The sequence below is a fragment of the Amphimedon queenslandica genome, unplaced genomic scaffold (assembly GCF_000090795.2).
Source record: "Amphimedon queenslandica unplaced genomic scaffold, v1.1 AMPQUscaffold_13084, whole genome shotgun sequence".
In the NCBI taxonomy this organism is placed as follows: Eukaryota; Metazoa; Porifera; class Demospongiae; order Haplosclerida; family Niphatidae; genus Amphimedon; species Amphimedon queenslandica.
In genome coordinates this window covers 4308-18213 of record NW_003546680.1, presented here as the reverse complement: position 1 = coordinate 18213, position 13906 = coordinate 4308, and the positions used below count along the sequence as shown (strand labels likewise).

General features: G+C 36.6%; 2 protein-coding genes across 2 annotated transcripts; both read left to right on the top strand.

Annotated features, from left to right (window-relative positions):
- Window positions 1-208: 208 nt before the first annotated feature.
- LOC109585326 (Werner syndrome ATP-dependent helicase homolog) lies at window positions 209-1311 on the top strand. The gene is made up of 4 exons (XM_020001343.1): window positions 209-498; window positions 611-1010; window positions 1058-1127; window positions 1203-1311. Exons 1-4 carry the CDS (start codon window positions 271-273, stop codon window positions 1309-1311), a joined length of 807 nt encoding a protein of 268 aa, XP_019856902.1. The 5' UTR covers window positions 209-270.
- A 6671-nt stretch (window positions 1312-7982) lies between these two features.
- Window positions 7983-12438, top strand: LOC105314160 (GTP-binding protein A-like). The gene is made up of 2 exons (XM_011408151.2): window positions 7983-8418; window positions 11734-12438. Exons 1-2 carry the CDS (start codon window positions 8019-8021, stop codon window positions 12240-12242), a joined length of 909 nt encoding a protein of 302 aa, XP_011406453.2. The 5' UTR covers window positions 7983-8018; the 3' UTR covers window positions 12243-12438.
- Window positions 12439-13906: the final 1468 nt, after the last annotated feature.

Genomic DNA, 13906 nt, shown 5'->3' with positions numbered 1-13906 from the left:
TCAAATAAGAAATATCTCCATACAATGGTGATTTTAACAACTGTCAAGGGTCGTCATAGATCTCTCTAGTTTCTGCAGTAGTAGCTAGTTTTGTGATACAATCATCAGAAAGCTGCCATTTTTCATCACGTGATACCAATGGAATGCAATTGAACTTTGCAATTATTGCTCAAAGGTCAACCGTGTCCTACCTCCTCTGATTCCTTCCCCTACTGAAAAAAAGCATTTCCCGTTACACTAAGAGTATACGGCCAGTCCACGTGTAAAGTAATGGGTGATCCTAAGAAGTGTTTAGAGGCTAGTCTCTCCTCTTTACTGGAGGATATACAGTCCTACCGCTCTATACTGGTGGGGGAGAAGGATCCAGAGATATCTGATGAGGCCATTGTGACTGCTACTAGAGAGTTGGATGTTATTCGTCAGAATATTAAGGATACAATGAAACCATTATTGGGGAAAGGAGGAGGAGAAGGAGAGATAGATGATGCTGGGGAAATGGTGAGGAATAATTATGAATGTGTAATTTAAGTAAGAAAAATAAGTAAACTAGTTATTAAAGGGTTAAAATTGCTTGTTTAATTAATTAATTAGTTATTATTATTATTATTAGGATTCGTCTAATTTGCCTCTCCCATCAGTACCAGATTCATCAATCATCCTGTCACCTCTCGTTACCATAGAAACAGATCCCTCCCACCACATACCCACAATAACCACACCTCAAGAACACCTGAAGGACTCCACAGGAGCCAGAGGAGGAGAGGGACAGGACGAGGGTATTGATGATGATGAGGATATTGATGATTGGGACGACTGTGGATTAGAGGAGATGCTTCAAAATGAGGAAGCGTCTAAACTGTTTGACAGCATATGCTTAGAACAGGAGACCCACCAGACTAACAGGAGCAGCACAGACACTGACGGTCAGTGGATTGGAGAGGAGACTGACTGTATGATAATAGACAATGAAGGAGGATCAATGTCTACTGGTGGAGATGATCAATATACTGGTAAATAATACACTTATTCATTTATTTATTTATTTATTTGTTGTTAGATATTCCTCCTCCTACAAAGGATCATGTTGATAAACTGAAGGAATCGTTTGGTCACTCGAATTTTAAACCGTAAGTTAATTAATGAGACATTAGGATCCAAAAATTGATTAAATTTTTTCATATCATAATATTTATTCCAATTAGTGAGCAGTGGAGGATCATACACTCTATACTGAAGGACAGGAGGGACACTTGTGCTGTCATGGCAACAGGTCAGTCAACTAGTAGTAATTACATGTACTGTATACAGTAATTATAATTGACATCATTCTAATGTCTACTGTAATGTATTTTTCAGTCGCGAATTGTCCCCATTTTGAACTTGATCATTCACTAAATTTTTTATTAATCACTACTTAGTACTTATTAATGAAGAATTCACCCAAATTAGTAATTAAATGTTCACAGTACTAGAGTATTGGGAAATAACATTAATAATGATTGTAACACTTCATCAGTCTTCTTGATCTGTGTTTGGAGGTGGTTGATTTCTATTCTCAAGCTTTCTTTTAACAGCCGCTACAATCCCTGTAATAATGGCTGCTATCCCACCACCAATAACTGCTCCTGTTGTAGCTCCTATTATATTTCCTGTTACTGGTACAACTGTCCCTGCTGCTCCTCCTATTGCTCCACCCACCATTGCTCCAACTACAGTAGTACCACTTACAGTTCCTGCTTCTATTAACATTATTCGATATTTTGCTATTAATTTGAGGAAGTTGCCAGCATCTTCACTGCTTCGTTTGATGCATTGATCCCACAGTTCTTTCAACCAGTCGTCAGTTGTTGGTAGTTTTCTCTCATCATCTTCTTCTCCAGCAATACAGAATGGTATCTCATCAATGGTCTCCTTTCTCAATGTGGGGCTAAGGAATCTGCGAACATGTCCTTGGAAATCTTTTATCTCACTATTTATTATCTCGGCTTTGTTTTTGGGTGATTTTCTAATGCTTCCTAGTTGAAGGTACATATTGGCAAATGTCAGTACAATTATTGATCTCTCCCACATTTCCTGTCTCAAGTTTTTTCCAAGAACTTTGAACATCTTCCTGACTCCTTCGCCTGCTCTGTTATCCATTCTGATACAGATCAGTATCAGATCAAACTTATTAGCTTCAGCAATCTCTTCAACAATGCTATTGCCACTCTTCCCTCTTGTATCACTGAACCCAGCAGTATCATAAACCCTTAACTGTATTCCTTCATATTTTCCTTTGTAACCTTTAACTTCAGACGTTACTGATCCTGCTCCCGCTCCTTCTTCTGCTACAGCATCTCCCAGTAAAGCATTGACTAGTGTTGATTTACCAGCTCCAGTGGGGCCAATCACTAATATATTGATAGGATCTCTTCTTTGGCTCAATCTTAGTATGGCTTCTTGTATCTCCTTCTCTTCTTCTTCATTGAAATTACTATTATCTTGTTCAACTGATTGAATGACTTCAGTAGAGCCCTGACAGGTAGCCATTATACCAGATACCGTAGGTCCGTAGGTCGGCTGGTCAGGATATATTCGCAGCTCACAGCGGCTGCTTATTTTCGTGATAATAAAAACCAATTGATTGTTGCTATGACAATAAGACCACGTGTTTATACAATTACAGTGTTCAGCAGCTAATTAAGTAATTATCTATTCTTTAGCAGCTTTAGTGGGAGCCATCCAGCTCTCCATCCGCTATCTTCTTGTATGGACACACTACCTTCGGGCTCTTTGCTGTAAATCCTGACTGGTCTACATGCTGCCTGATGCTGGTGATAATTAACCACGCCCAAGTTAATAAATGGGTGGAGAGTCCCAAGAATGGGCCAAGATACCGCAAGGTAGAGTGAGGAGAGTAGCTCTGGTTGAAACAGCTCTTAATAGACCAAGGATTAGTAACAACAAGAAGAACAACAACCCAAGAACACTGCAACAGAGTCCTTTGCTATTAATATCGCGGCTTTTCAATTAAAATTGCATCTGGTAACCATGGTAATTGCTGAGTGCGGGAAAAAATCACGAAAATAAGCAGCCGCGAATATATCCCGACCTACGGTATGATGAAAGGGATTACCACAGTTATTACTGATTACTGTAGGTGTTATGCTTTCACTTAATGTCAACTGACCTTATAAGGCCATGTTTACAGGGTAAACATGGCCTTATAATTATTAGTTGTAATAATAATTATAATAATAATTAGTTATAATTATTATTATAATTATTATAATTATAATTATTAGTTGGAGTAGGGCCCTGACAGCTAGCCATTGTATCAAATAATGATGAAGGGCTTTACCAATTACCACGATACCTTATGAGTTCATTTCCTCTTATTGGTTACTCTAATGTTTTGCTAATTACTATTATTAACTGACCTATCTATTATCAAGAGTACCATTCTTGTAATAATTATGCTGATATAGCTACAATAGTGTATCTGTATATTATAGTTTATTGTGCATTAGTATTAGATTCTATTGTCATGAGTGTATAGGTTACTAATCATCTCTATACCATATAGGGCATAATGTTCGCAGGACGCAAATTTCACAAAATCTACGAAAATTCGAATTTGCGGATTTTAATTTCGCAAATTCTACCATGTGTGTCATGCAGGTACTGTATTAAATTGAAATTTGCGGATTTTATTTTCACAAATTTACTTTATCCACAAAATTTGCATCCAGTGAAATTATGCCCTATATGGTATCCTTCAACCTATACCTTCCCCTCCCAGTCTGTGCTACCTACCCCACAATCCAGCATTGTTGCTTTTCTCTCAGTTATTATTGTTCGTAGCTAGTCTTTCATTTTTATTTTTAGTAATGATTTTATAGTTTTATGAGATTTATTAGTTTTATTCCCTTTAATCCAACCAGTCACATTATTAATAATATATTCAGGTTCATTAGTACCAGTTCCAGTATTATACAATAAACATCAGTCAGCCAGTCCCAGTATCACTAGTTACAGTTCAACTGTGAAGACAGTCAGTGAATAGATACACTGAACTGAAGGTGTGTATCCTACACTATCAATGGAGACTAGTGATGAGTTAAGAGCACTCAGCACTAGGAGGATCATGTTATGTATTAGTAATAGGAACTGCTGGGACTGGTGAATCAACACTAGTCAATGGATTGTTGGGTAGGAAGGTAGCATAGACTGGAGGGGGAGGTACTTTAGTTACTCGTGAGGTTGTAATGTGGTAGTGTTACTAAGTAGGATTCACTTCAATTATAGTATTGTCCCTGTGCTATAGTACATGGTACATGTTACTCCTACTACATAAACTAATTGTAATTGGTATATTCTAGTGTCTACTACTGTAACGTATTTTTCCGCAGTTGTGAATTGTCACTATTTTGAATTTGATCTTTAATTATTAATCACAAAAATCAAAACTGACTAAGTAAATGCTCACAATCAAAGAGTAGGGAACAGCAACACAAATAACAATCAGTATTAATAATAATAATAACAGCATTAAGTATCATGTACAAGTAGACCAGTTCACTTCTTTTGTTTTGTGTCTGGAGGTTGTTCCTTCTTCTTACGTTTCACAGCTAATGCAACACCTGAAATGGTAGCTCCTACTCCAGCACCAATCACAGCTCCTGCTGCTGCTCCTACTATATTCCCTGTTACTGGTAGTACTGTCCCTACTGCTCCTCCTATTGCTCCACCCACCACTGCTCCAGCTGCAGTCCCACCATAAATAGGTCCTGCACTTATTAGTGTCATTCGAAACTTTGCTAACGATTGAAGGAAACTACGGGCGTCCTCACTGCTTCGTCTAACACATTGATTCCATAAATTTTTTATCCAGTCATGAGTTGTTGGTAGTTTTAGTTCATCATCATCTCCAGCGATACAGAATGGTATCTCATCTATTGCCTCATTTTTCAGTGTGCTGCTAAAAAAACCTTGAATGTGTCCTTTGAAGTATTTTATCTCACTTCTTATTATATCTGCTTGGTTGGGCTCTTTCCTAATATTTTTTAGCTGAAGGAATGCATTTGCAAATGTCAGTACAATCACTGATCTATCCCACATTTCCTTTTTTATGTTAGCCGCAAGAACTGCGAACATATCTTTAACTTTTTCATCTGCTCTGCTATCCATTCTGATACAGATCAGTATCAGATCAAACTTATTGGATTGCGCAATCTCTCTAACAATGCTATTACCACTCTTCCCTCTTGTATCACTGAACCCAGTAGTATCATAGACCCTTAACTGTATTCCTTCATGTTTTCCTTCATGCACTTCAACTCCAGACTGAACTGATGCTGCTCCATGACCAACTTTAGCTACAGTGTTTCCCAGCAAAGCATTGATGAGTGTTGATTTACCAGCTCCAGTGGGACCAATCACTAACATATTGACTGGCTCTTCTCTTTGGCTCAATCTTTTTTTTGCTGCTTCTGTTTTCCACTCTTGTGATTCGTTGAAATCTTGAATAGAAGCACTGATTTCAGTAGGTCCCTGTTCAGTATCTTGTTCATCTGATTGAATAGAAGTATTGACTTTAGTAGGGCCCTCAGGGGTAGCCATTATACCAGATAATGATAAAGGGGATTGCCACAGTGCTGTATCAGTTCATTTCCTGTTATCAGTTATTTAATGGTTACTCCAATGTTGTGTTAATTTGCTATTATTAGCTGACCTACATTGTATCTATTATCAAGAGTACATTCTTGTAATAATTATGCTGATATAGCTCTATAGTGTATCAGTATTATTATAGTTTATATATATTAGCATTAGATTCTATTGTCATGAGTGTATAGGTTACTAATCATCTCCTTTATATCCTTCAACCTCATGCACAATAACTGATGCTCATGTACCTCCCCCTCCAGTCTGTGCTACCTTCCTACCCCACAATCCATTGGCTAGTGTTGATATACCAGGTTACATATCTTTGTATTGATGTCCCTAATGACCTTATTCAGAGCAAGCAGGTATAGCAATGTTATGAGGACTTATACTGACAGTTTAACTTGAATAAAGTGAACAATGTATGTTTCATTGTATGTTCCCTCTCTTGTATAGTGAGTGTGTGTGGTGGAATTAGTAATAGAATATGAGGAATGAAGAAGGAACTAGTAATAGAGTATGAGGACTGAGTATAATGTGATAGTAGGAAGTGAGGAGGTAAAGGGAGGTACCTCATGAATCAGGTACTGTATGGAACCTGATACTACACTGTCTTATATAAACGAAAGAATATCAACCAGTCTTTACTGCAGTGATCTTCTCTCTCTCTCTCTCTCTCTCTCTCTCTCGTTCCTTCCCTTTTGGTAATGCAGAATTTCATCATCATTCTTTCTTTGTTACTCAAAGTAGCAGTTTCAATAGAGCCAATACCCGATGCTGATGATGAGCTTCACATCTACGCCCTGCCAGTGGGTCAGGGAGACTGCACTGTGATACAGTGTCCTAGAGGTCAAGATGATCCTGTTAAAGGAACAGTCAGTATTATTGATGCTGGATCCAGTACAGAGAAGCTAGGTATGAAAGGAAAGGACATTGTGGACTTTCTTAAAGGGACTGAACTTCGTCTTGCAGTCCTTACCCACTCTGATGCTGACCACCTCAAGTACATGAATCGTATATTGAACTTTTATAACAATAAGAAAGTTCCTATTTATCATTCCTGTGAGTGGAACAAACATTATACCAAACATATATCCAAGAAATATACCAACTGTAAGGAAATACCACGCTGCATGAGTATTAAGCAGTGTTCAAAGAAACTTGACCTTTGTCCTCGTTATAAACCTAAATTTGGTGTCACACTATTTTTTGTTGCTTCTGCTGTTGGAAAGTGTACTGGTCATAGAGCTAACAATGCTGATTCTCTCATTGCTAAGATAACTTATGCTGGTAGGTCTATACTAATCGCTGGGGACTTTGAACTACCTCAGAAAGAAATGAAAAAGTTTCTCAAGCTCAAGGGAGTAAAAGATGGTCTTCGTTCTCACATCTACAGGCTGAGTCATCATGGTGCTTATAATAGCAAAGCTAATCGTTATGAGTTTTTAGATGCTGTTGGTGCAAGTTATGTCTTCTCAAGCAGTGGATTCAGGTACCACCATCCAAGATGTGAAATATATAACTATTATCAGACAGAGTTATTTCCTGATATTGTAGCTGAGCATCCTTATACTTGTTTTTATCAACATAAAATTGGTGATTTTACTGACTATAATCCATCTACAACCAAGGCAATATATGTGACACATATATACAAGAAAGGAACTAGTTTTATCCAGTGGTTCATATCATATTACTTATTGAGGTTTGACATTGATAGGTATGGTGGTGTTAGTGTTGATTTCAAACTTCTCGGTGAAACAAGAATGTAAGACATTATTTTTACTAGTGTTTTTTATAGGTAGACTTTTTTATTAGCACTTTTATATTTTTAGGCTATTTTTATTAATTCTTCTTTCTTTACAATCTTTTTATAATGAGATTCAATAGTTCTTTTCTAATTGGTCAGGTCACATTATTAATAATATTCACGTTCATTGGTAGCAGCACATGATAATTCTTTAACACTTTTTGTGGTCATTTTTGAGAATGTGCTTGAGCAAGATTTTGTGTTCACACTTGTTTAGGAATAGGTTAAGGAATAGTTTGCAAGGTCTTTAAGATTAATGTCAATGCAAAGCTAGTTCCAACCAAAATTAGATATTTTTTACAAAATTTTAAAGTTTGTCAAAAATTGGACAAAAGCCCATGGTCTCAGGCCAAATTTTGCCAAAAATGGAAATGAGAGAATTCCCAATTTTTATAATGTTTCCCAATACATAATACATGTTTTTTATGTTGTGTAGAAAGTTTGAGATGATTCCGATCAAAACTGGATTTTTTAGGAATTTTTAAAGTTTTGGAGGGTAATGGGTGTGGCTCCTAATTTTAACCTCTTATTCATTCAATTTAGTATCCACTTGTTTTCTGTTATGGCTGAAGCTAATTCTATAGAACAAGAGCCACAAGATGACAGTGAGATAACAACAGTCCATGGGAATGAAAATATTGATCCTGAAATGGTTGCCAAGTTAGAAGAGTTACGTGATAGAGATGTACCTGTTAGTATATTAGTGATTGGTCCTACTGGTGTTGGTAAATCGGAACTAGTCAATGCTTTATTTGGAAAAGATGTAGCTGAAGTTGGACATGGATTAGAATCTGTCACATCTGAAGTAGCTACTTATGAAGGAGAGTATAAAGGGGTTAAGATAAGAGTTTATGATACAGTTGGGTTTAGAGATACTAAAGGCAAAAGTGACTACAGTATTCTATTGAATATTGATAAACATGGCCAGTATGACCTAATCCTCATATGTACTAAGTTAGGAGATAGAGCTGATCGGGATATGTTGGTTGGATTGGCCTCCGTCTTACATCAAGATATGTGGAAGAGGACAGTTGTTGTATTAACATTTGCTAATCATTTCATTACACTTAGAAGTGTAGTTCGTATGGGCCCAGGAAAAGCAATAAAAGAGAAAATTGATGAATGCAAAAAGTACTTCATAAAAAATCTTTCGAATCATGTTAAGAAGGATGTACTGGATGGTATACCATTCTGTATTGCTGGAGTAGAAGATGAAAAGAAGTTACCTACTACTAACAACTGGTTACAGACATTGTGGGAGTTGTGTATTGAACGGTCCAGTGATGAGGCACGTCCTTTTTTTAACAGTATTTGCAAAATACCAACGTCATATTAAAACTGGGGTTCTTCTTGGCACTGGATTGGTTGTGGGCGCTGGTGTTGGTACAGGAGTTATAAGTGGTGGTACAGGTTCAATTGGATTAGCAGTTGGTTCTATAGTACCTGGTGGTGGTACTGCAATAGGAGCTGCAGTGGGAGCTGGAGTAGCCTTTGTTTTGAGGTTGGCTGGTTATAGAAACAATTAATCAGATTTTGGAATTTTTCATTATTTTACTTTTATTTTGTATTATATTAATTAAAGATTGGAGGAGTCATTGAATCTGTAGTACCTATATATTGTAAGTAGAGCCGGTATGTATCTAGTGTAGGCTGTAGGTATACTAGTATAGGAGCTGGATTAGGCTGGGGGTGTAATGATTAGTCCCATGCTGTTACAAGTGATCTATTGTAAATGAAAAGTTATAATAACATTATAAGGACATGCTATAGTAAACATAGAAACTATTATTAAACCAAATAGTACAACTACAATATTAGTTATATTACATGTACATAAATAAGTACTTGCATTTATTTAATCTTTCTAATAAATGGTGTATCCTTTATGGTGTGTTTATTGATAAGGAATGTTCTTGGTCTTATCTTGACTTTATAGTGTGATGTTTTGGTTTAAGTTATCAGATAACAGCTCACATCAGTCCACTCCTCCAGTTATTATATTGTTACAAAAATTTGTACACCTGATGAAATAATTTTTGCTGTGAGGTTAGTCTCTGTGCGGGTAGGATGAGACCCATGTTTTAGAGAGGCAGTTATGGCTGTAACTGAAGATGACAGGATGTGTAGAAAGTTTGAGTTGATTCCAATCATATTTGGATTTTTTTACGTATTTTTAAAGTTGCTCCAAAATAAGTACAGGGACTTCGGCCCAATTTTGGAGCAACTTTTCAATATCATTTTATGTTTATGTACATGGTCTCTGGCCAAATTTTGCCAAAAATGAAAAGGAGAAAACTCCATTTGTATAATTTTCCTGGTACACATACATGTTTTTATGTTGTGTAGAAGTGTATTAATGATACTTCTCTTCTACAGTAACATTATCTTTATATATATCTTACAGCTCACATCTTAGGAATGATTATTAATATTACAATTAACACACTTGTTATCAAGAGGTCTGTTAATTGGGGCGAGTCTAGTAAAGTATATCATTTTACAGTGAATAAGGAATGAATTAACTTGCTCTTGATCTTATCTTGACTTTATAGTGTGATATTTCAGCTCAAGTTTGCTATCAGATAACAGTTCACATCAGTCCACTCCTCCAGTTATTATATTATTAAAAAAATTTGTGCACCTGATGAAATAGTTTTTGCTGTGAGGTTAGTCGTAGGATAAAACCCATGTTTTAGAGAGGCAGTTATGGCTGAATCTGAAGGTGAAAACAGCATAACAATTGTTCCAGGCAATGAGAACATTCAAGACAATGAAAACATTGTAGGGAATGGGAACACTAAAGGCGATCCTACTCCAGACAGTATTGATCCTAAGGTAGAGGAGCTACGTGATAAAAAAAAGCCAGTCAATATATTAGTGATTGGTCCTACTTTCTCTGGTAAATCAACACTCATCAATGCTATGTTTGGAAGGGATGTAGTACTGGTTTATGCTAGTCCAAGATCTGTCACAAGAAGAGTAGAAGCTTATAAAGGGAAGTACGAAGGTGTGGAGATAAAAATATATGATTCGGTTGGTTTTGGTGATACTGAAGGCAGAACTGGTCGTAGTATTTTATATGAAATTGATGAGCATGGCCAGTTTGATCTAATCCTCATTTGTACCAAGTTAGTAGAACGGATTGATTGCGCTATGTTTTCAGAACTGGCCTCTGTCTTAAATGAAGAAATGTGGAAGAGGACAGTTGTTGTATTGACATTTGCAAACCAGTTCAAGACACTTGAGAGCGTAAAAGAGTCTAAGAAGAGCCCAGAAAATCAAATGAATGTGCAAATAATTGCATGCAAAGCTCGTGTTATTGAGTATCTTCGTTCTAAAAGTGTTAATAAGAAAGTACTGGAGAGAATACCGTTCTGTTTAGCTGGATTAAAAGATGAAAAGAAGTTACCTATGACAAACGACTGGTTGAAAACATTGTGGAAGACGTGTATTGATCGTTCCAGTGATGAGGCACGTACATTCTTGACGTTTTATGCCAGGAACAGGGGTTTTATTGAAGCAGGATCTGTTGTTGGTGCTGTTGGTGCTGGTGCTGGTATTGGAGCTGTAGTTGGTACTTTTTTTGCACCCGGGCCTGGTACTGCCATAGGAGCTGCAGTGGGAGCTGGAGTAGGAGGAGCTGTTTCCCTTGTTGGAGTTGGTTTGGGACATATATTTAGATAACTTTAAGTAATTTTAGTATTTTTGTATGTTGGAACAAGTTTTACTTATTAAAAAGATTTATTAATAAAATTAATTGTTGTTGCAACAATCACTAATCTATCTCCCACATCTCCACTCCTCCTTACAGTTATTATCTGTACACCTAAATAAGCAGTTACTGCCCAGTAACTTTCAGTTCAGTAGGCCCAGTTACTGCCTACTGGAGTGGGGTCACAAAGCTACTGATAATATGGCTACTCCATTGGATGATGCTTCTCGATGTGAAAGAAATGGGCCTAGATATGAAGGAAATTTAAGAGCCTTGCATCAAAGAGGAGAGCCAATCAATATATTAGTGATTGGTCCAGCTAGAGTTGGTAAATCAACACTCATCAATGGTATGTTTGGGAAGAATGTAGCAAAGGTTGGTCATAGAGCAAGATCAGTTATATCAGAAGTAGAAGAATATGAAGGAGAGTACAAAGGGATTAGGATAAAAGTTTGCATTACAGTCGGGTTTAGAGATACTGGAAGAAAGAGAGATTACAATGCTCTGTTGGATATTGATAAGCGTATCCAGTTCAATCTAATCCTCATTTGCTTAAAGTTGGGAGGTAGAGCTGATCGTGCTATGTTCTTACAACTGGCCTCCGTCTTGAATAAAGAAATGTGGAAGAGGACAGTTGTTGTATTAACATTTGCAAATCAGTTCAGTACACTCGAGAGTGTAGTTGATAAAAGCGAAATAATAAGACAAAAAGATGGCCATAAAGAGTGTGTTGTTGATTTTCTTTCTGGTCGCATTAACAAGGAAATATTGGAGAGGATACCATTCTGTCTAGCTGGGATAGAATATGAAAAAGAATTACCTACGACAGAAGACTGGGTTACAACACTGTGGATTACATGTATTAATCGTTGCAGTGATGAATCGCATCCTTTATTATCATTTTATACAAGGAACTATCACCTTATATTAGCTGTTGCTACAGGAGGTTTGGCTGGTGTTGTTACTGGTGGCCTAGCTGTTCCTTTTGTTGGTGGTATAATAGGAACTGGTGCTGGTGGAGTTGTTGGTACTATTGCTGGGTTTGCTACAAAGAAGGTTTTAGAAAATAACTAGTTTTATTTTTGAGCTACAACATGAAGTATGTAATATTATACTAACAAACTGATACAATTTAGTTAGTCTTGATTGTACATTTTCATTATTATTATTAATAATACAAGTTCATGTACTTACTTAATCTTCTCTCTTACATAATGAATAGTATATCATTTACTGTGAGTTGATTGATTAACTTGTTATTGGTATATATCCATTGATTGATAAAGGCAAAAGTATACATAATACTTAAAGGGAAATGCTCTTGCAACTATCACTTATCTCTTCCAGTAACTGATCAGGTGTACAGTAACTGTAAGGAGGAGTGAAGATAATGGAGTCCCACATCCCTGCTCCTCCTTACAGTTATTATCTATACACTTGAGTAAGCAATTACTGCCTACTGAAGTGGGGTCACAAGGCTATTGGTGATAATGGCTACAGACTATGTAACTGTTCAGTCTGAGGAGGATGGATTTCAGTATATCGAAAAGGAAGAAGAAAATGTCACGCTGGAAATAGAAAAGAAGATTGAAGCATTGCGTGAAAGTGGAAGGCCTGTCAATATATTAGTGATTGGTCCAGGTGGCTCTGGTAAATCAACACTGGTCAATGCTATGTTTGGGAAGGATGTAGCTGAAGTTGGACTTGGAACAAGATCTGTTGCATCAAATGTGCATACTTATCAAGGAGAGTACAAAGGTGTCAAGATAAGAATTTATGATACCAAAGGGTGTAGAGATACTGGAGGAAAAAATTATAAAAATATCTTGCTAGCCATCGATAAGAGTGGCCAGTTTGATCTAATTCTCATTTGCTCAAAGTTGATAGGACGAGCTGATCGCGATATGTTTTTAGAACTGGCCTCCGTTTTACACGAGGATATGTGGAAGAGGACAGTTGTCGTATTAACATTTGCAAATCATTTCAAGACACTCGAGAGTGTAAAGGAGTCTAATGACTTGGAAAGTCAAATAAAAGTGCAAATAAATGGGCACAAAGCATGTGTTGTTGACTATCTTTCTAAAAGCATTAATAAGGAAGTACTGGAGGGTATACCATTCTGTATAGCTGGATTGAAAGATGAGAGGGAGTTACCTACAACAGATGACTGGTTGAAGGAGTTGTGGGAGACGTGTATTGATCGTTCCAGTGATGAGGCACGTCATTTTTTATCTTTTTTATATAAAGCATACCAAGTTGCTGTCAATATAGCCAGCCCTGTAATAGGTGCTAGTATTGGAGCATTTTTGGGGTCTGTAGTACTACCTGGTGTAGGCACTGTAATAGGAGCTGGTATTGGAGCTGGTATAGGATCGTTCTATTCTGAGAAAACTAAAAACAATCAAAACTAATAATTTTTAATAGTAATTGATAATTTTAACAATAGTATTGTTATTATTAAATAGTTTCAGTTAGTCCTGACTGTATCTTTCCATTATTATTAATATTAAAATAAATAATATAATTATTAATGGATCCCTCACTATTAATAACACTAGTGGCATAAATAGCATCATTAATATAATAAGTAATAGCACCTCCATACTTCTTATAACAAGTATACTGATGATACTTCTCTTCTACAGCAACTCTACCTTTATATATATCATACAACTCACATCTGGGGAATCATTATTAATAGTATAATACATGTACATTAGACTTATTTAATATTCTCT